This window comes from Phasianus colchicus, chromosome 1 (genome assembly GCF_987193195.1).
Source record: "Phasianus colchicus chromosome 1, bPhaCol1.hap1.1, whole genome shotgun sequence".
Classification (NCBI taxonomy): Eukaryota; Metazoa; Chordata; class Aves; order Galliformes; family Phasianidae; genus Phasianus; species Phasianus colchicus.
This window is the reverse complement of record NC_143436.1, coordinates 163591262-163615253: the sequence shown is the minus strand read 5'-3', so window position 1 is coordinate 163615253 and position 23992 is coordinate 163591262. Positions and strand designations below refer to the sequence as shown.

At 36.3% G+C, this 23992-nt stretch overlaps 1 protein-coding gene across 3 annotated transcripts in view; it reads right to left on the bottom strand.

The window, feature by feature from the left end:
- DIAPH3 (diaphanous related formin 3) overlaps nt 1-23992 on the bottom strand; it is a 233416-nt gene that overhangs the window by 193964 nt on the left and 15460 nt on the right. For all 3 annotated transcript variants that reach the window (XM_090131181.1, XM_090131192.1, XM_090131188.1), the window contains 7 exons: nt 16876-17049; nt 11102-11206; nt 5019-5149; nt 1322-1396; nt 1164-1233; nt 658-794; nt 86-191 (listed from right to left, as the gene is read on the bottom strand). In XM_090131181.1, the coding sequence (XP_089987307.1) occupies nt 86-191; nt 658-794; nt 1164-1233; nt 1322-1396; nt 5019-5149; nt 11102-11206; nt 16876-17049 (798 nt within the window). The remainder of the gene's footprint in view (nt 1-85; nt 192-657; nt 795-1163; nt 1234-1321; nt 1397-5018; nt 5150-11101; nt 11207-16875; nt 17050-23992) is intronic.

The window sequence follows — 23992 nt, the reverse complement described above, 5'->3', positions numbered from 1 at the left end:
TTCAGTATCCCTTTTTGTAATTCAGAAAAATATATAAAATTATTTTTGCTTGTTGTAAAGACTATTTGTGCAAAAAATTGCTTACTTGCAGCTGAACTGAGTTATCCTGAAGTCCTTCTACAATAGGAGAGAATCTATCAACATTTCTTTCTTCTGCTGCTGCTGTTATAGCTTCCAAAATTTTTTCAAGGCTATATGAAAATAAAAGCATTTCACTCAGGAGAGATATTTAACCTTCTTGTTCATTTGTCATATCAAGAGTCATGCTGCCAGAACATTCACCTATTTCAATTTCTAGAGTACAAATGCAGGAAGTTTAAGCATAACTTGTTTCCTTTGGAGTCTTATGTAACCAAAGAGTGACTTACTAGATTACAATGGCTAAAACACCTTAAAAGTAATGTTAAAAAACTTCTAGGAAAAAATGGCTGCAAAACTACTTCCATCTAACCAGTTCATTCACATGCCAAAAAGGAAAATTCTTACCAATACAACCACAAAAAAAGTTACAGATAAAGGTATTTTCAAAAATGACAACAGAGTAAAGATATTAGTTTCAAGCATTAGGTGACAAATTCAGCATTTCATTTAAGTACAATTATAATATTAATTATCTTGAAATTATCTTACAATGTCTGGCTAAATGCCAGTACTTACATGCTTTCTTCTCCAACAATGCACACTGCAGAAAGGAGTTTGACAATGTCTGTCATCATATTAGTTTGCTTGGGATCAATTGCTTTGATCAGCAACAAAAGGCTCCTCTCTTCTCCCAGAATTCTTTCTAATCCATACTTAAACAGCAAAAAAATACTTATAAGCAGAGTTGGAAGAAAACCAAATGATAATATTGAAAGTCCAGTGCAATATGACAACAGTTTCCTTGAGTATGGATTTCAGATCTTTTTTAACTCTTTCAAATAAAAAAAAATTGAGGGAAAGGTCAAAACAGGTCACTCAATTTTTAATGAGAGCAAACATCAGCATCAAAAGTTTATACTATTATGAAAGCAGGCTTCTGCAAATCAATGTGGCAGAAAGTTTTTCAAATCACAGCTGACCAACCCCCTGCTTCTCCAAATTACACACACATTCACTGATCGTGCACAATGTCAGACTGAACAGCAGTAGTTCAAACTTCCAGATTAAAGAAAATCCCATACCTTATTATTCATGAAGGCTCTCAAACACTGTATAACCTTATGCTGGCTTCTCTTCACAGCTTTGTCCTGGCTGATTAGATTAAAATATATATATATTGTAATTAAATGCTGTATAAATAATAATAGAAAGTATCAATTTTAAAGAAAGTTATCCTTACTGTTTTGTCTCAACCAATCTTTCCAAAACATCCAACAGAAGACCAAGACCTTCTCGGCCGAAGTTTTCTACCCAGCTAGGGAGAAAGGAAGACATTAAAACAATTGATATTTCAAATATTAATTAAAATAAATTAAAATTTTGAGAATAAATAAAAGCAGTATAACTTGATGATTTTATGACCTAAATTTGATCTTTATTCAACAGAGGATCAAGGGGCATTGCCCTCACTCCTTGGCCCAATTAGATTAACTTAAAAAAAACAAAATATTAGATATCTAATAAAAATTAGAGAATCTAAACAACAAATGGTAAAGAAGGAAGAAAATGCCTACAGAAAATACAGAAATGTTTCCCTGAGATATGAATGCATGTGAATACTTTCAAGAGAACATAAAAAATTCAGCTCTTGCCAAAGCTAATTTTTGTGAGACTAAGCCTTGGCAAGCTGTTTCTACCAGACAACTGCTTCACATTTCTGTTTATTTTTGGTCAAAATGGCTTGATACAACAAAGTTCTACTCTTCATTGACTGCCTGCATCACTGCAGCCATCCCCTGGATAGCACCTCTTGGTCTCGCTGAAACAATGTTTGATCAATTACGTAATCCTACATTTCACAGAAAATACTAACATTTGTAGTCATAACAGAAGACATGTTCTGCTTTTTATATGTCACTGTGATTTAAGGGAGGGGGATACTGGAAGACTCCTCTGTTTCCATAAGTGACAGGAAATATTTCCCAACAACTTCAGTTAACTTTCCATACTAATATAATAAAATTTTAGATTGATTACTACTAAAAAAGACAGAAATTTATTTCATAATGGGTCTCTCTTGTCTACTCTTTCTTTCTCTAGTATGAAATTAGCATAGTACTTTTAACTATTAACTGATTACAAAACCATAATTAGAACATAAGATAGCTAGCATGATACAGATGTAATAGTTTCTATAATCACTGAAACAAAGATTCTGCTGTGGGTTGTTGCAGCAAAAGTTTCTGTGAATTCCTTACATTATTTTACTTAAAAAGCTTACGTTTAAGAACTGTATTAAAAAGAAATAATTGTCTTTCATGTAAAAATGAAACATCTATTCTGAAAAATCAGAAGTTCAACATCCCCAAAAACTTTATGAGAATTAGGAAAAAAAATTTCTGTTCACTGCACTAACATTACTTTATATGTTTTCCCCAGAGCATTTTTCTCAGCCAGCATGGGTTCACGAAAGGCAGGTCATGCTTGACCAGCATCTCCTTCTATGACCAGATGACCAGTGGACAGAGAAAGGCTGTGGATGTAAACTACCTGGTAGTAAAGTTTTAGTTCCTGTCTCCCACAACATTCTCTTGGAGAATCTTATATAGTAGCTTATAGCTTGGACAGGTGTGCTTTTCACAGGGTAAAAAGCTGCCTGGACAGCCAGGCTCAAAGAATGGCAGTGAAAGGTGTTAAATCCAGCTGGCGACCAGTCACTAGAGGTGTTCTCTAGGGATCAATACTGGAGCCAGTCTTGACTAATATGTTTACTGATTATCTGGATGAGGAGATTGAATGCAACCTCAGCAAGTTTGCAGATGACACTAAGTTGCAGGAAGGCCATACAGAGGGATCTGAAGAGCCTAGATTGATGGTCTGAGTCCAGTGGATGAAGTTCAACAAGACCAACTGTCAGGTCAGGCATTTTGATCACAGTAATGCCATGCCATTGGGGCAGAGTGACTGGAAAGCAAGGAGGAAAAGTATCTGGGTGTATTAATCAACAGCTGGGTAAACACAAGCTAGCAGCATACGCAGCTGGCCAAGAAAGCCAATGACATTCTGACTTGTATCAGAAATAGCGTGGCCAGCAGAACTAGGGAGATCTTTTCTCCGCGCATGGTGCTGGAAGGGCTGCACTTCAGTGTTCAGTACAGTACAGTGTTCAGTTTTGGGCCCCTTACTACAAGAAAGACTCTGTGGCACTGGAGCCTGTCCAGACTATCTAAGCAACAAAATGCGTGAAGGGTCTGGAACACAAATCCTATGAAGAGTGGCTGAAGGAATTGGAATTATTTAGTCTGGAGAAAAGAAGGCTCAGGGCAAAGCCTATCACTCTCTAAAACTATCTGAAAAGAATTTATATCAAGGTGAGAGTTGGTCTCCTCCCCCAAGTAACTAGTGATTGGACAAGTAGTAATGGGCTCACATTACACAAGGGAGGTTCAGGTTAAATATTAGGAAAAACTTCTCAGGAAGACCGGTAGTGCATTGGACAAGCTGCACAGGGAAGTAGTGGAGTCAAGGTCCCCAGAAGTTTTCAAGAAAAGGGTAGATATGCTACTTAGGGATAAGGTATAATAAGCATGGTGATGATGGGGTAGTAACTGGACTAGATGATCTTGGTGGTCTTTCCCAACCTCAATGATTCTATGATCCACACACCATTGAACACAGTGGGTAATAAATTGTTTATCTGGCAGTAAAATTTATTTGTTGTCATAATATTTTATTATTATTTATATTACATTTGAAGAGTAATCAGAATTTTCAGATAGTCCTATAACAGTGGGATCTCATCAGTGGCAAATAATAAGTCATTCTACTGGAAATAATACAAGGTAAGATGCAGAAGCTCTTTTGAAAGACAAAATATCTCCGCTCTCATCACAGGAGGGGATTAAAATGTTCTTTGTATTTGCTAGACACAGAACTATAATGGAAGTATTTAAATTATACACTATGATCAGATGCTTTTATAAGTTTTTCATGTAAATGTATAAATACATTAAAATAGATTTTCTCCTCAAGTAGGGTGGTTTGTTCTGAAACAAATTAGGCAAACACTGATCAAGTATTTTGAGAATAACTGGCTATATTTGATCTAAAGATGGTCCTACTAGATGTTTTTTACCATATTTTCTATTACATGAAATTGTACGCAGACACTTTATCAGATGCCCAGCAGTTGAAGAGGCTGAGAATGATTTAGTGTGTAAAATACTGTTGTGTTATTATTGTCCTTTCCTTTGCTTCCACAACAGAATAACAGATTACTTGCCCTATACCTGGAGGCAACACAGCTTTTTGTCAGCCTGATAAAATACCAAGGTAGCTGTCAGTGTTCCATTCTCAGTGCATTTTTGAAAAGTTCTCTTAATGGAATTATCTAAGTTTTTTGCAACTACTATATGAAAGGAGAATAAATAGTTGTAGATAATTGATTAACTGTAGCATGATGCTATCTGTAATACCAGTTAGCTGTATTACAGCTAGATTACCAAATCACTTTTCATGAACTATTTGTAACTATGAGATATTTATGTCCCATTTATTCACCTGCAGAACAGTGATCAAGATCAGAGGATATATTTTGCTCTTGAGATTCTTTCTTTAGTGCCATACGCTGTAATTTCAGTTTGTTTCCTTTGCTATTGTTTTGTTTTTAAGTACCAGGATAAAACTATTAACTATCACTTGATTCTCATCTTCTCTGTATATTAAAAATATGCTTTAAAAAACAATATTTGCAAAAGGTATATAATCAATGCAGAAAAAGAAAAAAAGATATAATCATTCATTAAAACATACACATTCATTAAGTGGCAAACCTTGACATGTGCCCATCTAGAGATCTATTAATTTTAATCCATGAAGAATTAAGAATGTGATCAATCTTTGCAATATTTATTAATGATGTTCAAATTCTGTATTACCTGACAGGATTACTAGTCAAGGACACACGAAGTGATTCTAAGCAAGTCACTAGTCTTTCATCTGTTGATCCAGATTTTAATTCCTGGATAAATTCTTGTGGTGAAATCTTTCGACTGTTCTTGAGACTTCCCTGAAAAACAGAAAACAAATTCATTTTTTATTTAGCATGTATAGCACTTGAATAAACCATCGATGACTAAACTTTGGTTTTGATCCATAAAATGTGGGAAAACAATATATTTTAGACCTAAGTCTGCAACTATATGTTGTCCATACACTGTTTATATTGAACGCTGATTACATTTTTGACAATTCATTATTAAGTTTATGATCGGTAGTCAAAAGTAGCAGGCAGCAAACATAAAAATGTATCATGCACACTTGATGAAATAGTGCTTTTGTAACAAATTACTTCTATACACTGCAAACATTTTCATTTTCAATATTCAATACAACATAAAAAAAATCTGAGATGATCACAGGACCCAAATGGATCATGGCATTCTTATGGGAATTCAGACTGAATAACCATTGCATGTGAAGAGTATTCAGGATATCACTGCAGTAACACACTGTAAAACACTTTTTTCTTCAAGATCCTGGCAGCACAACAGTATGAGGCTGGAACTGTAGAAAAAAAATACTACCTTGGTTCTAAGGGATGAAGTAAACACCTCAAGAAAATAAACAACAAACAGAACAAACAAACAAACAAACAAAAAGTAAAGTAAAAAAAAAAAAAAAAAGGAGGGATTTGAACACTTTAAGGAGCAATTTAAGTTCTAAAAGATAAATTCCAGCCCAATACAAATATGACTGTTGATGCAATAACATGATATTTTAAAATAAGAATTTTACCCAGATTTTGCTTTTTTGGATTCTGGTCTTTTTTGGTGGGTGGGGAGACAAATGGGGACATGAGGATACTGAAAAGAAAATGCAATGACAAGCTAATGCAATGCTATAAAAGCAGTTTTATACAGACAAAATATTTCCTGTATTTCCTATTTTAAGCAACATAAGGTAAAAGACAATTGCTTCAACTCATCATTGAATCTATGATGAGAAATGTTGCTTAAAGTAAATTCAAAATATTAATGACCTTTTGGGAGGGCACAGATATCCAGAGTTTTAAGCAAAACAACAGTTACGCTCAACCAAAGCAGCTATAGAATTTGCAGTTAAAATTAAAAATCTAAAAAGCATTCACTATACTCTTAATAGTATTCACTCCTTCACACTTTTTTTTTTTCAGGGCGGATGGGCAGGAGGCATGCAACCTATATTTGTGTTGACCCAATGGAAAGACTCAGTTTGCTGGGAGCAGAGGTATAGTTATGCAGATAGCACATAGGAGAGTTACTTAATACTTTATTATTATATTTGTTATATTACAAGGCTGATTGGGCTTAAATCAAGAGTTTAAGTGCTGAAAGTTATTCTTTCCTATTCCTGGAAGCAAAGAACTACAAAAAAAGTTTCTGAAAGAGATCAAAAATTAGTAAGAGTGGCTGACAGATTAGATGGCACACTGACATTCAGGTGGATCTCAACAGGCAGCAGAAACATGCAGAGAAGGATCTCATGGAGTGCCTCAGCAAGAAATGCAAGGGATTATTACTTCCCAGGTGCACTGACTTATGCTGGAGTCCAAACAGTCAGAATCTGACTTGCAGAATTCTTGATGGGAACTCAGTTGACCACAGTGGAAGAGCATCACCAGGTAGTCAAAGGAGGTGAATTGAACTTCTCAATCTGGCCACAGGAGTTCTTAGTGAGCCTAGTCAAATTCCTTAATGGTGGTCACAAGAGCTCATTTGAACACAACCAGACAACTTGGGCAGTGCATTATTTGTGAATCTGTTACTGTGATAGTAAACATGTCCAGACTTACAGCATTAAACTGAACATCACTCAGAATCTAAGCTCAGCTGTCCCCGGCCCCAAGGATATCTGAGAACAAGCTGAAATGCAAGGAGATTCATTTTCTGCCAACTACTTTGTCTTTTTCACACAACACCTATTCAGATATTTTCTGGATCCAAGATTTACCATCAGTGTACATTCGTAATGTCAGGAACAACACAACACCTCCTTAAAAATACATCTAGTTGGCAAGAATATTCCATGAAAATTTTTTCAAGTCCTGGATCTAAAACTTAAGTGTTTCCAAAATCATCCTCTTCACCAAGATAGTAACTTACATTTCCATCAGGCAAGCGAGCTGAGCTTCCCTATAAATATGGCCATGTTAAAGCTAAACAGAGATGAGGAAATAACTGAAGAGAATCTCTAAGCCAAATGTAAAAGATCTCAAAAAACAAATTAAAAAAACTTGTAACATTAAGAAGCACATAACAGATTTGATAGAATATGGAAGGTAAAAGAATGTTGTATAAAACACTACAAATTAAATGCCTAAGGGGGATCAGTGACAAGAATTGCTGTTTTATTATTCAACAGCTTGCATACTGAACAGATCCATCCTGTTACAATAAATGCCCAAACATTTTAAGACAAGACAGTACATACTCCTGAGTAACAGTGTATGGAATTTGAGTTACAGCTGTGACATGTGTAGGTAATCTAAGTCACATCTCTGGTGTAACAGTAGTTTACAGGGCTGCAATTGTGTGCAAATGTATGCATGCAGTTCCCTGTGCAGTTCTGGATCTCCTCAGCTATTCTCTACATGGATGAGATAGTGGAGTGGCTAGAGACAAGATGACCAACCGAACTCCTAGCAGCCGTCACAACAGAACATTTAACAAAATGTTACAGAAGTTCTCCAAGTGGGAATTTCAGAAAGTCCCAGAAACTCTCCTGGCAGCTCCTGCTGTGCACAGACTAATTGATAAGCACTACTTGTATGCCTAAGCATATGGATTAATATCCTGGGTGGAGAATTTGTCATTTTCATTGACATATCCCAGCAGTTCTTGCTGTAAAACTGACCAAGCTGGATACAGCTAAGATACTTATAAATAGTTGGTAAAATAGTCTTCTTTTGATGCAGAAATGGTCAAGTAGGAAAGTCATATGGACAAGACATACAGTTAAGATAATTAAAAGGTGTTTTGAAAGTAATAGCAACATGTAGAGAGGCCACAGGGAAAATGAATCCAGCCAGACAACAAAAGTTTATTAGAATGACGACTCAGGAAGTCTCACCTGACCCGTCCAAAGACACCATCATAAGCAATGGAGACTTGCATCAACATGAAGCCACTCTGTTTCACATTCACTTCCCCACCTGAACATTATCTTGTGCAGATGACGCCAATGAACTGTATGAGCGTGTGCACAACATATCCACAGTACCAAGTACCACTTATTATTCACAGTTATAACACAGTTCTGCTACTTAATAAGAATATGATGCATCTGCCACTGCTCAAGTAAAATGAGAACTGTAGTTGATATCAATTGTGAAACTGATTATATTAGCTATATTTCTGCATGGGAAAAGCTGCTTAAGTTCAAAATGCTTGAATTAACCGAGAAACAGGAAATATCTTGAGGCATCAGTGCCTCTCAAAATTTAATTGCTCAACTGAAGAACAACTGGTCTGTGAGCAGATGCAGTATGAAGTCAGAATTAATTAATTCAGTTACAACATTACAAGGGAGTAAGCTGAACAACAAAAATGAAATCTTGCGAAGAAAACTCACTTTAAAAACCCAATCCGTGTATGTTTCGCATACAGAGAAGTGAAACTTACTTCGGTAGATGAGAACACACACTCACATAATAGCCTTTTAATACAACTATGTTCCCTCTTCTGGAGGCTGGTGGCCCTTACTGTGGCAGAGGGGTTGAAACTTGATAATCCTTGGGGTCCCTTTCAATCCCATTCTATGATTCTCTGATTCTGAATGCTTCCTGATAAATGAGACATGATACCACAGGAAATAAAAATTTCTCTTAAGATTTTCAAACCCTGATGGTTTAAAGCAGTATGTAATACATACCTCTCAGTTGATATTTTAAAGGAAGAAATAAGGCTTGATCTAAACACTGAATATTACAAGAAAACAAATATATAATAGCAGAATACTCTGAAGTACTTCAGAAGAATTATTCAAGCTTGTAAATTATATTATTGTCCAAATTTTCAGTAAGTTTCCCAGACAATGAGGCTGTACATGCTCAAAAACTCTTCTACATGGAGCTTCTTAAAACAGTAATAAAGGCTGATAATAACAGCATGTTTATGAACATGTACAGAAGTATATTTAGCTAACTGTTTAAGAACTCTCTAAGTAAAAAGGAAACAAATTAAGGAGTATTGAACTATGCCTGTCTGCAGAACTTTAATTACTTAGAAGTACATTCCTTAGTCCTAAAGCGATGGATTCATTCTAAACATCTCATACATGTGAGGAGGTAGGTCACAGTATTCTATACATAAATAAGCAACTGAATATATATAGATCTGCCAAAACCAGTGTGAACTCTAGATATATCAGTAATAGAACCATGCTTTGTAAATATTGGAGAAGTGTTCTGCACTTCCAAGAAAGAGAAATCCTGATACTAAAACCAATGATGAATCTTCGGTTACAGTAGAGTCCACTCATCACTAAAGGCTCTTTCATATTCGGTGATTTATTACAGTAGGGACCTGTTCTCCATTTCAATAGGCTTTATAATAAAAATTGCTTTAAATGAAGCCTCGTGAGAACTCTGTAGAAGGGTTGTAAGTGAATATATGTTGTACCAACATAAGATAGCTTAGTATGTGTCTCATTAATAGGAACAGAGACCTCAGATAGGATCAGTTATACTTAACATTCAGGCACATATTCAGCACTTCAGTTCTTCCGAAAAGAACTCACACCTCTTTCCTCAAGTGAAGGTACACTGAAAGTTTGCCAAGTGCAGTAGGGCATGCAAATGCATTATTCCCTTAAGATTAAGGTGCATCCAGTGCACTTGAGGCACTTAAGAATATGCTGGCAACAAAGAGTTTGCAAAGGAAGATGGCGGGAGACCATGAGTTTCCCATCCCAACAGCACCAACACTAAATCATATTCATCTGCAGGACTACTGTATCAAACAGCTGAATTTATACATCACAGAAAAGCTCCTCCCAGTTCCTCAGAAATCTGAATGCTATTTCTAGTAATGATATAGCAGTAGTAACATAGTTCAGTAAATACAAGAGTTTCTCTGTATGAATTACTCATCAGAAATCTCCCTTAGCACAAAGGAGGACAGGTGGGAAATCAGGGAGGGGAAAATGGAAACAATATTGCTGGGGCAAAACAAAAGTGTGTTGGAACAAACCACTATCCTGGCAGAGGAAAACTAACCTATCTTCTTCAACAGAGTACCCCATATGGCTGCTCTGTGCATAGTGCTATAGGCTCCACTAGCAAAAAAATACACATGATAACCAAAAAAAAAAAATCTTTATTGCAAATGACATTTGAAAGGATCAATGAAACCTACTCATCAGCTACAGGCTTCGGTTCTTTGCAAGCAGTTAAGTGTTAGGAAATCAAGAGCTAGCACAAAAACTTCTCTCTCAAGAAAGGGAGTCTTAACACTATCATCAAGATCGTGAGGTTTCAGCAACATACACAGATGCAGCAACTCTGCACAGCCATCCATATTCTACTATTAGTCACTTTTTAGATCAAATAATTTAGCTCTTAGAATGACTGTGGAGGCTTGGAGTATCAACAATGTATAAACCTAGGTATTCTGTTCTGGGCTGAGAAACACCACAGGTATTGTATCCGTGGCCTGAAGTTTCCTGATTTTCTGTGAAATATCTCTAAAAAAGAAAAATTGACTAGACTTCCCAATCTTCCAGTACTAAAGAATTTTTATGCTATGGAAGGACTAGTAGCTCTTACAGGCTCATCCTGAACAATATCCAGACAGTGTGGCTCTGCACTAGGTATCTTTTATTGCAGCGTGTAAACTTAAGAGATAATGTCCTTTAAAAACATTTTTACCTGAGAAATAAGTTAATCAAAATAAAGTAATATGCATACATTATTTTTCCTCTTTAATAGTAGGCAAAGTAAACGTTAAGTCATTTTTCATATATTTCATCAAAATGTACTTACAGACTTCGAAGCAGTGCTAATGTATTGCATCACCATTTCTTTTTTGGTATTAAAATCCTTTTCTCTCAATGGCATCTTCTTGTCTTCATTTAAATTCATATCTTCCTAGAATCAAAAGGGAAATAAAAGAAGTTTTGACAATAAAATAAAAAAATAATAAAATACTGATTATAAAAAGAAACAAAAATATGAACCTAAGCAACTGAAAGTTCTTATACAAACAGCTAAGTTAGACGTTATTTAAAACCACAAAAAAGTACATCTATCTTCCTCAGCAAATCAAATTAAAAAAAAAAAAACAACTGAGCCAGGATAAACGAGTGCATCACAAACATAAGTAGCAAAATCTCTTCTCAAAAATCACTTAAAATATTGGAACATATAAAGCTGGGCAATGCAATCTCCTTTTTCCCAAGGATAGTTCACAGAATAATATTCACTTTTACAAAAGGTGAGGACCAAATTTTTGATGGCTTGATCACTAAAACAACACTTTCAACTGCTATCAAAACCTCTATCACATTTCATGCCAACATAAACCCAAGAGTCAAAAACAGCAGATGCAGAACCCCATTCAAAGCCACAGAGCAGCTATTCAGTGGCATTTCTGACTCATGAACTCCTAGTGTTCCAAGCCTAGGAATGCTCTGACTGTTACAATCAGTTCTACATTTTGTGACAACAGACATTTCCTTTCATGCTGTAGGTTAAAATGACATTTAGAAACAATATACACACATTTATGTATACATTTAGCATTATTAGGGTCAACCGAACTTAGGACGAATTACTGCAGTTATTTTCAGCTGAAACTCGTTGCCCACTGATGGAGTTTTGTCTCACAATCTCAATATCAAAGCTCATTTCACCTACTCAAGAACCAATGACAAAAAGCAAATAAATTAATCTTTTAATTTTAAGAAAGCAAGTTAAAGATCAAAATTTAAAGATCACTGAAACTTGAATTTCCTTGTCTTTCCCCAGTTTTCATATGGAACAGGACAAGGTCAAGCACAATTTCTAGAAATATTTAGCTGTTAATATGAATCTGAGCTGTAAGAAGTTGCAGAAAATGCTAGAGCCTTTAAGCTGAATTGCTTCACAGTAAAATTAGGGCAATTTTATGTAGATTCTGTTTTGTTTTTCTGCTTAGAAATGTCATCATTTCCTTTCCTGAACGACTAGAGAAAGTTTCCTCACTTAGCAAAATACTCATTTAAAAATTTCTGCTTTTACCATTAGTGCCAAACAAGTACAGGGTGTGCGTTGAAAAAAGTTCTTTGACTTAAAATATGGTAATATCACAGTCTTTTGCCTCTGTGGCAACTAGCTCATGCATTCATGCTACTTCCCATATCAGAAAATTAATGCAAAACAAGTTTGTCTAAACAAGCTGAAAGAAAGGAGGCCACACATACTTCAATCTTTTCTCATAGCTGTTCTATTCTTCAAAGTACTGTACTTCTTTGATCAAAAAAGTTCAGAGAGAAACTATCATCTTATGCCAAGAACAAAATTCTAGCAGTACATAAGGACACATATTCTTGACACACGCCTTTTTCTTCATTTTGATAGTCAGAACATACACTTACATAACACGTTAGTTATGTAAATCTCAACAGTTCATCCATCTATTTTTCTTCATGTTACTACAGTTCCTATCCATTTTACATGAGAAGAACTCCCTTGAGAAGAACTCAAATGTTCTTAAATCTTTTATTTTAGTATTTATCTGGATCTGGAAGAAAAAGATCAGCGCTGTGTTTGCCCTCCTGACTACCAGAATCCATGAAACAATTTGACAACTGCCTTATGCAATAGCTGAATACTGCATTTTGCCTCTTAGTAAACCAAATGTTGGGGCATTATCTTGAAAATAAATGCTACATTTCCTAGATTTTTGTTGGGTGATAGTAAACAATAAACCACTATGATTTACTTAATGATAGGCAACTTGGCATCATTCAAAAACGTTGCACGAAAAGGAATTTTAAAAAAATCAAGCTAAACTATGTATGCTTTTAAAACACTGTTGGGATAATGTATAAGACTTTCATATGACTGGGAACAAAACAAGGTGGGAGTAAGTTTTCTGTATTAAACATTATGGAAAAAAACAGAAAATATATTTAAAAATGCTTGTTTTTATTAAAGCTTTCATAAGCAGCTGCAGATTTTTTTTTCAGGATGAGAATGAGCACAGTCAACAACACAAGGTAAAGTCTTTAGGATGTCAAAATCAAAGTACTAGAGATGGAAGGCTAAAAATTTAGTTTTTAGGGGTTTTTTTTTGGGGGGGGGGGTTCTGTTTGTTTGTTTGTTAGCCAAAGTTTAACAGGAAATTACATAATCGGACAGGACTACAGGACTTCTAAAATTCATCAGGGAGTTCAGACATTAATATATGGTTTGGGATGAAAGGATTTAGGACAACCTAAAAGTAATTTAAAATAAGAAACTGATAAGAAAGTTGTTTCTATTTTAGTTCTTCAATTTTTTTTTCTTTTATAAGTACAAATTATTTCAAAGCATGTAAAGTACTACAATTTTACTACAATTTTAAATTCTAAACAGGTACGTGAAAATCTTTATGCCTTGGGCTAAAAATTAGGAAGAAAAAATTAAGTCAGATTGACCTTACTGTTCTCTCTAGTCTTTCTCTTGTTATCATGTACAGGTATCTCTCATTTCATACAATAGTACAATTTAATTCACTACCATCTATTAAATGCTGAGCAACATATCTATGAAGACTCTTATTACCAGGCAACACATCCATTATGATATGCACGTGACAAGCCATACTCTAAACAACTAAAACAAAGTCCATCTCGATATTAACAGATAAATTTTGTTTTTTTCTTGCAAGTTCCAATAAACGTCTTCAGGATTTTGTGCCTCAAAATTCTTTCCACAGGTATACAACTGTATAGCAATACTAGCCTCAAGTGAAAATATACTTTACATGTATATTTAATAGGGCTAGCTGGCTTTTATTCAATATTTCAATTGTATTTTTAAAGCTTACATAAACAGGAATGTTAAGAACACTGAAATCAAAATATTCAGTTAAGCATTTTGCAAAAAAAACATACCTAGGTCTTTTTTAACATTTCCTGAAACTTATCACATCTTCAGTACTTGCCTGCAAAATACTGTAGATTTTCTTTCACTATAAAAATGAAATGCACATATATATGCTATATAATGAAGAAATTAAATTAAAAAAAGTTTCATGTTTGCCTGTAGCTATTACATTCTTCTGTTTAAAGTTGTCTTGCTCTTTTCAGTTTTCTGGAAATAAAACTCCTGAACTTATTAAATAATGAAGTGAAAACAAAGGCCTTGCTTCTGTTGCAGAAAATAGCCAACATCTAACCATACTAAAAAAAAAAAAGTAAAATAGGCAAATAAACTAAGAAACCTATCAGTACAAAATATATTGCATAATCCCAGATGTAAGGGCAAGTTCATTCATAGGAAATATCGTATTCTGTCTGTATGTGCAGTAAGATGTCATCTCTTGCTTTTTTTTTTTCTTTTTTTTTTTTTTTTAACAAAGGAAACATCCTAGGGTTCTGAACGTGACAACTGATATGATTGCCAAGCCACTCTCCATCATATTTGAAAAATCATGGCCGTCTGGTGAAATCCCCAGTGACTGGAAAAAGGGAAACATTACTCCCATTTTTAAGAAAGGGAGAAAGGAAGACCCAGGGAATTACAGGGTCGAGGCAATCTTATACTTAAGCAGGTACTTATACAAACTGGGTGAAGAGCTCCTGGAAAGCAGCCCTTCAGAGAAGGATTTGGGGGTCCTGATGGACAAGAAGCTGGACATTTGCCAGTAGTGTGTGCTTGCATCCCAGAAGGACACTGTGTTCTGGGCTACATTAAAAAAGGGGTGGCCAGCAGAGAGAGGGAGGTGATTGTCCCCTTCTACTCGGCTCTTGTGAGGCACCATCTGGAGTACTGCGTCCAGGCCTGGGGCCCCCAGCACAAGAAAGACGCAGAACTGTTGGAATGAGTCCAGAGGAGGGACACTAAGATGATCAGAGGGCTGAAGCACCTCTCCTATGAGGAAAGGTTGAGGGAACTGGGATTGTTTAGCTTGGAGAAGAGAAGGCTCCGAGGAGACCTTGTTGTGGCCTTCCAATACTTGAAGGGAGCACATAAACAGGGGTGGGAATAGCTGTTAACGAGGGTGGATACTGATAGGACAAGGGGGAATGGTCTTAAATTGAGATAGGGGAGATTAGGTTAGATATTAAGAGGAAGTTTTTCACACAGGGGGGTGGTGATGTACTGAAACAGGTTGCCCAAGGAGGGCAATACCTGGAGGCATTCAAGGCCAGGCTGGTCAGCCTGGTCTAGTGGTTGACAACCCTGCAGATAGCAGGGGGTTTGAAACTAGATGATCATTGTGGTACTATTCAACCCAGGCCATTCTATGATATGATACTATGATATGAAACACCAAAACAATAGAATTCTACAAATAAGAAGCATTCAACTTCTTAAGGAGGCATGTCAACTGTGGCTTAGATTTCGACTTGAATCTTTTATTTCCTCTCAAGTCATTTTAAGTTATTCTGTAGGCGAGCAATACCTTTTTGGAAAATATGAGTCAGTCATTGCACATGAATATTTTCCTAATAGCAATAATCAGAAATGAAACGAGCTAATGATCATCTTTGACTCTCTGGCATTATGTATTCTTTCACAATTCTGAAACTCTTTCATAATTTCAGCCATGAACAGGACATTAGTGCACACAATGTGGGGAAAATTAAGCAATATTTATCCATGAAAACCCAAAAAGTAACATAATGTACTCAGTGAAGTTTCTGATTTTAGAAGCTGTTCCCTTCAGTGCTGACCAACTGATATTTTTCAGCAAAAGTATCTCCAGAAAGCTTGACTAATGAAGTTACAAAAATTACTGATCTCTCAGTCGTAACTCGCAACGGTAGTACAAATATACCTTCAAAACTAAACACTATAGAGTACTAGGAATTATAAATTCTATAAAAGCACTCCACTAAGAGTACATTTAATTTCCTCCAGAACCCAGTCCCTGGTAGCTGCTGTGGGCTTCACAGGAGACAATTAATTTCTGTGAAGAAATTCTGTGAATTTCTGCTTTTCTAATCTCACTCTGCTCTCTAAAAGCTGTTTACTTTTAAAGAGTTAATTTCAGTTAATCTTCCATTCCCTAAAATATCATCAAGTGTGTCAAAAAACCAATCAAACAAACAAAAAACACCAGTTGAAGTGGTACCAACATCACATGATCCTTCTGGCAAGTGACCACTCATTTGTAGCAGATCAATGATGGCAGCTATAGAAGAAACTACACTAAGACTGCATGCACCTTGTAGAGAAAACATTGCCTTAGGGGCAAGAATTCCAAGTCTTTTTTTGTGCAAAAAGTGGCATGGAATATTAGATTGGAACGAAACCCTGCTGTGGTATTCAAAGGTATAAAGCCCCTTTATGTTTCAAGTCATTTTAAAAGCAAGCAGGATTTCCCTTCTTTCTCCACATCAAAACCTGTTGCAGAATCTCATTTTTAATAGTCAGAAGACTTTTGATTCCATATTAAGTATTCCAGGCACACAAATCTTGTCAAAATAATTAAAAGACTTCATTTTCTTTGGAAATGGTCCAGAAACATGGAACTACAACAAACAACAAAAATAGTAATTCAGGTGAAGATCATAATGCATGCCAGCATTCTTCAGTGAAAAAAAAAATCAGTATAGGACACCTACCATCATTTTTTCGAACAGTGCTATGATTTCTCTTCCTGACAGGGGTTTTGGAACAAAATCTTCCACATCAGTAGGTGTAGATGACCCATCTGTAGAGTGTGACTGCTTCATATGTGGCAGAGCAGGTCTTTCCTTTTTGCTTCCTGGAATTCTTATACTGGCAAATCTGTCCAGCTGAAAACAGAAAGGGTATAATATTTCACACATGTTTTCCATTCTTGTACTCCTAATTAAGATGGGTATTCTTGGAGTCTCAACATTCTGATTTTTCTGTAATAACTTACATATTACTTAACTGCCTTACTTTAATGTGGTTTCTTAAGGATACAAATAATGGTAAGTTGCTTGGCACTTCAGTAGCAAATAAGAATTCCACTAAATTATGAAGATACCACACAGAACATGAGAGTTTCATGGAAAAAGTTTTGAGGAATATTGTATTTACAAAGCCAACTAAGGATCTATGAAGAATTCCTCATAACCGTTACATGTAGAATATAGATTAAAAAAGTAGGTCTATTTATATAAGGCACAGTTTTAAACTGTTTCTCCTAAGTCTGAAATGTCTGTATCCCAGATATTGTAAAAGAATATAATGATGTACAGTGACATTACTTTTTATTAATAAGACAAGTTAGCATGACTAAGACACTGTTCTATTTATTTTCCATTTCAATCATTACCTGAGCTCAGCACTTTTCTGTGTCCCAATTATTTAAAAATTCATTTAGAAGAATAAAAACTTAAAGGTCCTTTGTTAAAAATAAGTAGGATAAATTCACAGTTTAAGAATAAGTTTGCTTTATCACCAATGTAAGACAATGATTCTTACTTTACTCTTTGAAAAGATACTTAAGGTTCTTTGGAAAAGTGTTTGGGCATGGGTTTTGAGTTTGTTGTTTGTTTTTTTTTTTTTTTTCCTTGGTTTGGTATTAACTACATCTCAGTAAAAACTTATTAACTGAAATTTTAAAATGTTTTCAGTGTTAGAGCCTGAATCATCCTTGTAACAGCCTTTTGAGCAGATATGAACAGCAACATTACATTTGTCAACACAAAAGAAAGTTCCAGTTGAGTTTGATGCACAAGAGATTTTTGACAAGATTTCAACCTTATCAGTAGCCTTACATCTTTGAACTGCTATGCAAATACTATTGAGGTTTCAATAAATCCTAAAGATGAGTATTTTGAGATATCATTCAATAAGCACATCAAAGTTACCACACTAAATGACAAGTAGTTATTATGGCATCTGTGATGTTAAGATCAGAGAGAACAAAGAAAATTAGTGGCAAAAATTGAATATAAGCATTCCACAGAGCAGAAATTGACTATGCGTAAAGAGAGGTTTAGAAGAAAAGACAAAAAGAATTTAAATTCTTCCTGTTCAAAATTGAAATTGAACATTTTTAGAACATAGATTGCAAGCCACTCATACAGATGGTTGTAGAACATGCAAAACCAGAAAATTAATATAGCATAAACATAAAAGAACTCAGCATGGAAGATGGGGCCCTTCAGTGTCACATCAAACCAGCAGGCAGTACGGAAAGCACAATCAAAAGGAATAATTACACAGGCAAGACCCAGGAAGAAAGAGAATGCTACAAAAGCAAAAGGGAGGGGAACATTGTGGAAAGCAAAGTACAGATTCATCAGTGACAAAAGCCATCTCACATCTTGATCAGACAGCAATTTCCCTTCCTGTCGTTAAAACTATGAGTCTAGGGTAAGCATGCAGAGATGAAGCCAGATTGCAAACTTCATTGACTAGACCAGTATTTTAAAAAATAAAAACAATTGATAAGAGAGCTTTCTTCTCAATGAATGGATTTCAATAAGCACCAATGAAAGGCAGTGCACCTGCTCCAAAGAACACATTAGCCAACAGCTTTTCCCTGTGCTCATGTTTGTTATCTAGGGCAAAAAAAGAAAAAAGAAAAAAGAAAAGAAAACACCATAACACCATTATATTTGAAGATTTTTAGTACAGAGAATTGAAGCAGGGGCGGGGGGAAAACACTTTGGCTGAAATCAAAAATTTCAGGACTATTCAGTGGGTAGAGGGATGACAAGTGAGATTTGCCCTACACTTCCTAACCCATCTATCCTTAAAACTTTCAGCCCCTACCTCAGAGCACTTGTTCCTCCAGATGTCCCCTCTTCCCTCCCTTTCTTACAGCCCTTGTTCCCTAAGGGTTCCCTCTTCCTTCTCCTGCTCCACAAAGGCAGAGCAGTTCTTAAGATAAAAAGGAGCCAGTCAACAAAACCACTCTAGTCAATGAAATGAAATACCCCACAGACCCAGAGTTCCTCTTATTCTATAAGGAACTGAGCAACAATTCAGGGATGAAGGCTGATTCACCACTGAAAAGATGTATTTCACTTCCTTTCAGTTGCTCACATTTTTAATTTATGCTTTGTTTTAACTTCTTTTAGAATATTAGAACTACAGATAAGTTTCTAACACTCTTATTTCACATAATCAGCCAATTCTATACCACTTGTCTTAAGGGAGAAAGCACATTTCAAATATATTTGTCAAGCATAACAAGAAAGAGTTAGGTCAGATGCTAGCATTATAAGCATTTAAAAACAAGTAAAACAAATTATTTTGAATAATTTAAAACAAAGAAATCTAAAGAATTCTACAGATTTAAAAAAAAAAGGAAATTGATGGAGTCACAGAATGGTTTGGGTTGGAAGAGACCTTCAAGATCATCTAGTTTTAGCCCCTATACCTTGTGCAGGGACACTTCCTACTATACCAGGCTGCCCAAAACTCCATTCCGCGTGGTCTTGAACACTTCTAGAAATGGGGCATCGAGCTTCTCTTCTCACAAGAGTGCAGTAGAGAATCACCTCCCTTGCCCTGCTGGCTATGATTCTTTCCATGCAGCACAGGATATAGTTAGCCTTCTAGTTTATAAGCACACACTGCTGGCTCATGTTGAGTCTCTCATCAACCAACAGCTCTCACTCTCCATCCAATCTGTATTTGTGTTTGGGATTGCCCCACAGGTGCAATGAGGCACTTGGCCTCGCTGAAGTTCAAGAGGTACACGTAGGCTCACCTCTCATGCCTGTCCAGGTACCTCTGGATGGCAACAATCCCCTCCAATGTTTAAACTGCAACACAAAGTTTGGTGACGTCAGCAAACTTACTGAGGGTGCGTTCAATCCCACTGTCCTTGTCACCAACAAAGATGTTAAACAGTACCAGTCTCAATACTAACAAGCCATGAGGAACATCAGATGACTAGTCTCCACTTGGACATCAAGCCAATGACAACAGCTCTTATCCACAGAGTGGTTTGGTTCATCTCTTTAACATTGATCCATAAATTCATCTGTCTCTCTTCACTTTAGAGACCAGGATGCTGACCAGGACAGCATAAAATATTTAGCACAACTTCAAGTTGATAACATCAGTTGCTCTTCCTTCATTCATCAGTGCTGTAACCCCACTGTAGGAGGCCACCAAATTTGTCATGCATAATTTGCTCTCAGTGAAGCCACACTGGCCATCACTAATCACTTCTTTGTTTGGTGTCCCTTAGCACCATTTTCAGTAGGATCTGCTCCATGATTTTGACTGCCATGTAAATTCTCTGAGTCTTATTTTTTTCCTCTTTTAAAAATGGAGGTTGTGTTTTCCAATTTCCACTCAGTGATAACTTCATGGGGGACTGCCATGACTTTACAATACGATAGATAGTGGCTTAGCAAATTCATTAGCCACTTCCCTCAAGATCCACAGATGTATCTCACCAGGTCCCATGGACATGTGCACCTTCACGTTCCACAGATGGTCTCAGATCTTATCTTCTCTTACAGCATGTAATTCTTCACGCTCCCAGTCCCTGCCTTTGCTCTCTGTGGCTTGATTGGAGTGGGTAGAGCACTTGCTGGTGAAGACTGAAGTAACCAGATATCCTGTTTCCTCCTGGAGAGCTCTCATGTTTTCTCTAGTCTTCCCTTTATCATTAGCGTACTTACAGAAGCTTTTCTTGTTGCCCTTGATATCCTTGGCCAGATTTAATTCTACCAGGCTTTAGCTTTACTGCTCTGATCCCTGGCTGCTCAGATAATTTGTCTGTATTTCTCCCAGGCTACGTGTCCTTCCTTCCACCCTCTGTAGGCTCCTTTTTTATGACTGGGTTTCTCTAGGAACTCCTTGTTTATCAAGGCAGATCTCCTGGCGTTTGGCCTAACATTCTCACTGTTGGGATGCATTAAGCCTCCAGTTTGAAGGAGGTGATGTTGAATATTAGTTTTCTCAGGCCCTCTTCCCTCCAAGGCTAGATCCCACACTACTCTACCAAGAAGATCCCAGAGGCCAAAATGCACTCTCCTGAGGTCCAGAGTAGCCAGCTTGCTGCAATACTTTCTAACTTCCCTAAGGATCTTGATCTCTATCCTTTCGCAGTCATTGCTGCCAAGGCTGTCCTTGAGCTTCACATGCCCCACCTGCCCCTCCTTCTTGGTGAGAGTGAGGTCCAGCATTGCATCTCACCTCCTTGTCTCCTTGCTGGATAAGTTATCACCAACAGTCCAGGCATTGCTTATGTCCTTCTGTGTTATCTTTCCAACAGATTTTCATGTGGTTGAAGTCCTCCATGAGGTCCTAGGCTTGTGAACCTGATGCCTCTCCTATCTGTCAATGGAGGGCTTCACCCACTCAGTCATCTTGGTCAGATGGCCTGTAGCAAATCTCCCACTATAATGTCACCTGTCCCTACCTTCTCTTTAACCTTGATCCATAAATTGTCAGTTTCTCATCCATCCCAACATAGCCAACACAGACAACAACAAAATTCACAAGACCTGAACAGTAGCACAGTGTGGATATTCTACATCCATTACTCTTGAATTTCACATTTCTGGTGCTTCAGAAAAGTTAATACCTCTCAATACTCCATACAAGTGAATAATTTCATGGTCCACAGAAAGCAGTTTACAGAAGGAATAGAAATTTCATTGCTTGGTTGTAATGAAATTTACCACTGATGCTGCTGGCGATCCAAGTACAGAGGAGGAAACGGCAAAAATATAGTTCAATAATCTTCTATGTTATATCAAATATATATTTAAACCAAGCTAAGCAGTGGGAGATATCTAAAGACAGCTTTGTATCAGCATTATTACAGTTTGTAGAAGGTCTGACATTCCATCTTTTTAAATACAACCTTCCTGTTCTAACCAACAACAACATTCAGAAGTATATTGAAACAATTCTTCAATTGAGAAGAATTTTTTTCCTTAGAATCTTTGTAGAGTCAATATTAAAAATAGCCAAAGAAAAAACAGTGCTTCAAATGGTCTTGACAAAAAATATTTCCATAGTCTCTTTGAAATTCTCCAAACTGAGATTTATCTTGATGTACTAACTGAACTCAGAATACTACCCAAAGTCAAAAGTTCGAAGGCAATAAGGCGTTAGGAGAAAAAAGAGAGATGCAATATGATACTTCTGAGCACTCAAAGGAGAAAGCTAGATTTTTTTTTTTTTTTTAATACAGTACACAAAAGCATTACAGGGAATCTGTGACCAGCTAGTGAGTTCCAACAAAAATATATTTCTATCACCATAGCACAATGGTGCTAAAGTTAAGGACAACTGCATTTTAGATAAATAAGCTATAAAAAAATGCAGTAAAATAATGAGTACAAAAATATCCAGTAAAATCTGTTTTAAGTTGTAAAAATAAATAAATCAGCTGTGCATGAATAGCACTCAAGTTAAAAATTATGTGATATTAGAAAGAGAAGCGAAGTTAACTAAGAAATGTTAGCATTTGAAAGTAAAAACAGTTGAAAGTAGGACCAGTTCTCCATCCAGAGATAAGCAACTTCTACAAGTAGTAGGGGTATATCATTTATTTTACTCTCTTCCTCCCTCCCCCCTTCCTTTGGTTGGCTTGGGGGGTGCCTTTTCTTTGAAAGGAGAGGAGGAAGAAGAATTTCCTTTTTTGCTTTGCTTTTGTTTTTACTTGTTTTTAGTTTAAGGTGAAATAGAAGAAGATGAAAAGAAAAAAGATAAAGAAAGGAATTAGCACAGCAGAAAAAGTATGAGTCTTTACTTATAAACTTGAATTTAAAGCAATGGGTTGTCTGTGTGTACGTCAGTTTTTATGCCCTTATGCTTCCTACCACTAAAGAGTGGAAGTTCCATAATTAGCCATGCACTTTATTCTGCCAGTTTGAATTATCCACAAGAAAAAATGTCAAGGCGACTGAAACAAAATCCTAAATGTCAGAACTGAAATACAGCGAAAAGTAAATCACAGTCAACACGTAGATGCGAGTTATCAAGAGAACACTTCTAAGGAGCCTTTTACATTTATCATCCTGAATATTGTCAGCGAGTCTTCACAGAAAATCTGTATAATTCCTTACACTACAATACATTTTAAAACTGCCTTACAGTAGCACTTCTTCCACAACTTTGTTCCATAGCTAAGCTCTGTGAAACTACAACTTCAGTAGTATGGCAGTCAAACACTAACAAACTCTAACAGACGATGAGAATATGTTACTGAATATAGCATACAGTACTAACAGCATCTACACACTAGAAGCTATCTCAATCATTTATTGGCAGCAAAAGATATGCAAATGAGTGAAGTTCTCACGTAACTTAAAGGCAAGAAACTGTGCATACAGAAAAAAAATATGAGAGTTTAACTTCTTTAATACTAGAAGTGAATGTGATCATTTATTTTAAAGGTGACATAATCAGAGCAATACTCCAATCTGTTAGGGATTTCCATTCTAATGAATGTTTTTAAACACTGTCACATTAAAGAAACTGCTCAAAAGAGAGCAATTGACAGCACGTATCAGCAGGATCTGGGGGCATCAATCAAAAGCTGGCTGAACATGAGTCAGCAGTGTGCCCACGTAGCCAAGAAGGCCAATGGCATCTTGGCTTGTCTTAGAAATAGTGCTGCCAGCAGAACCAGGAGGCTATAGTCCCTCTGTACTCAGCTCTAGTAAGGCCATACCTCAAGTATTGCGCTCAGTTTTGAGCCTTTCACTATAAGAAAGACATTGAGGCTCTGAAGCGTATCCAGAGAAGGACAATGAAGCTGCGAAGGGTCTGGAGCACAAGTCT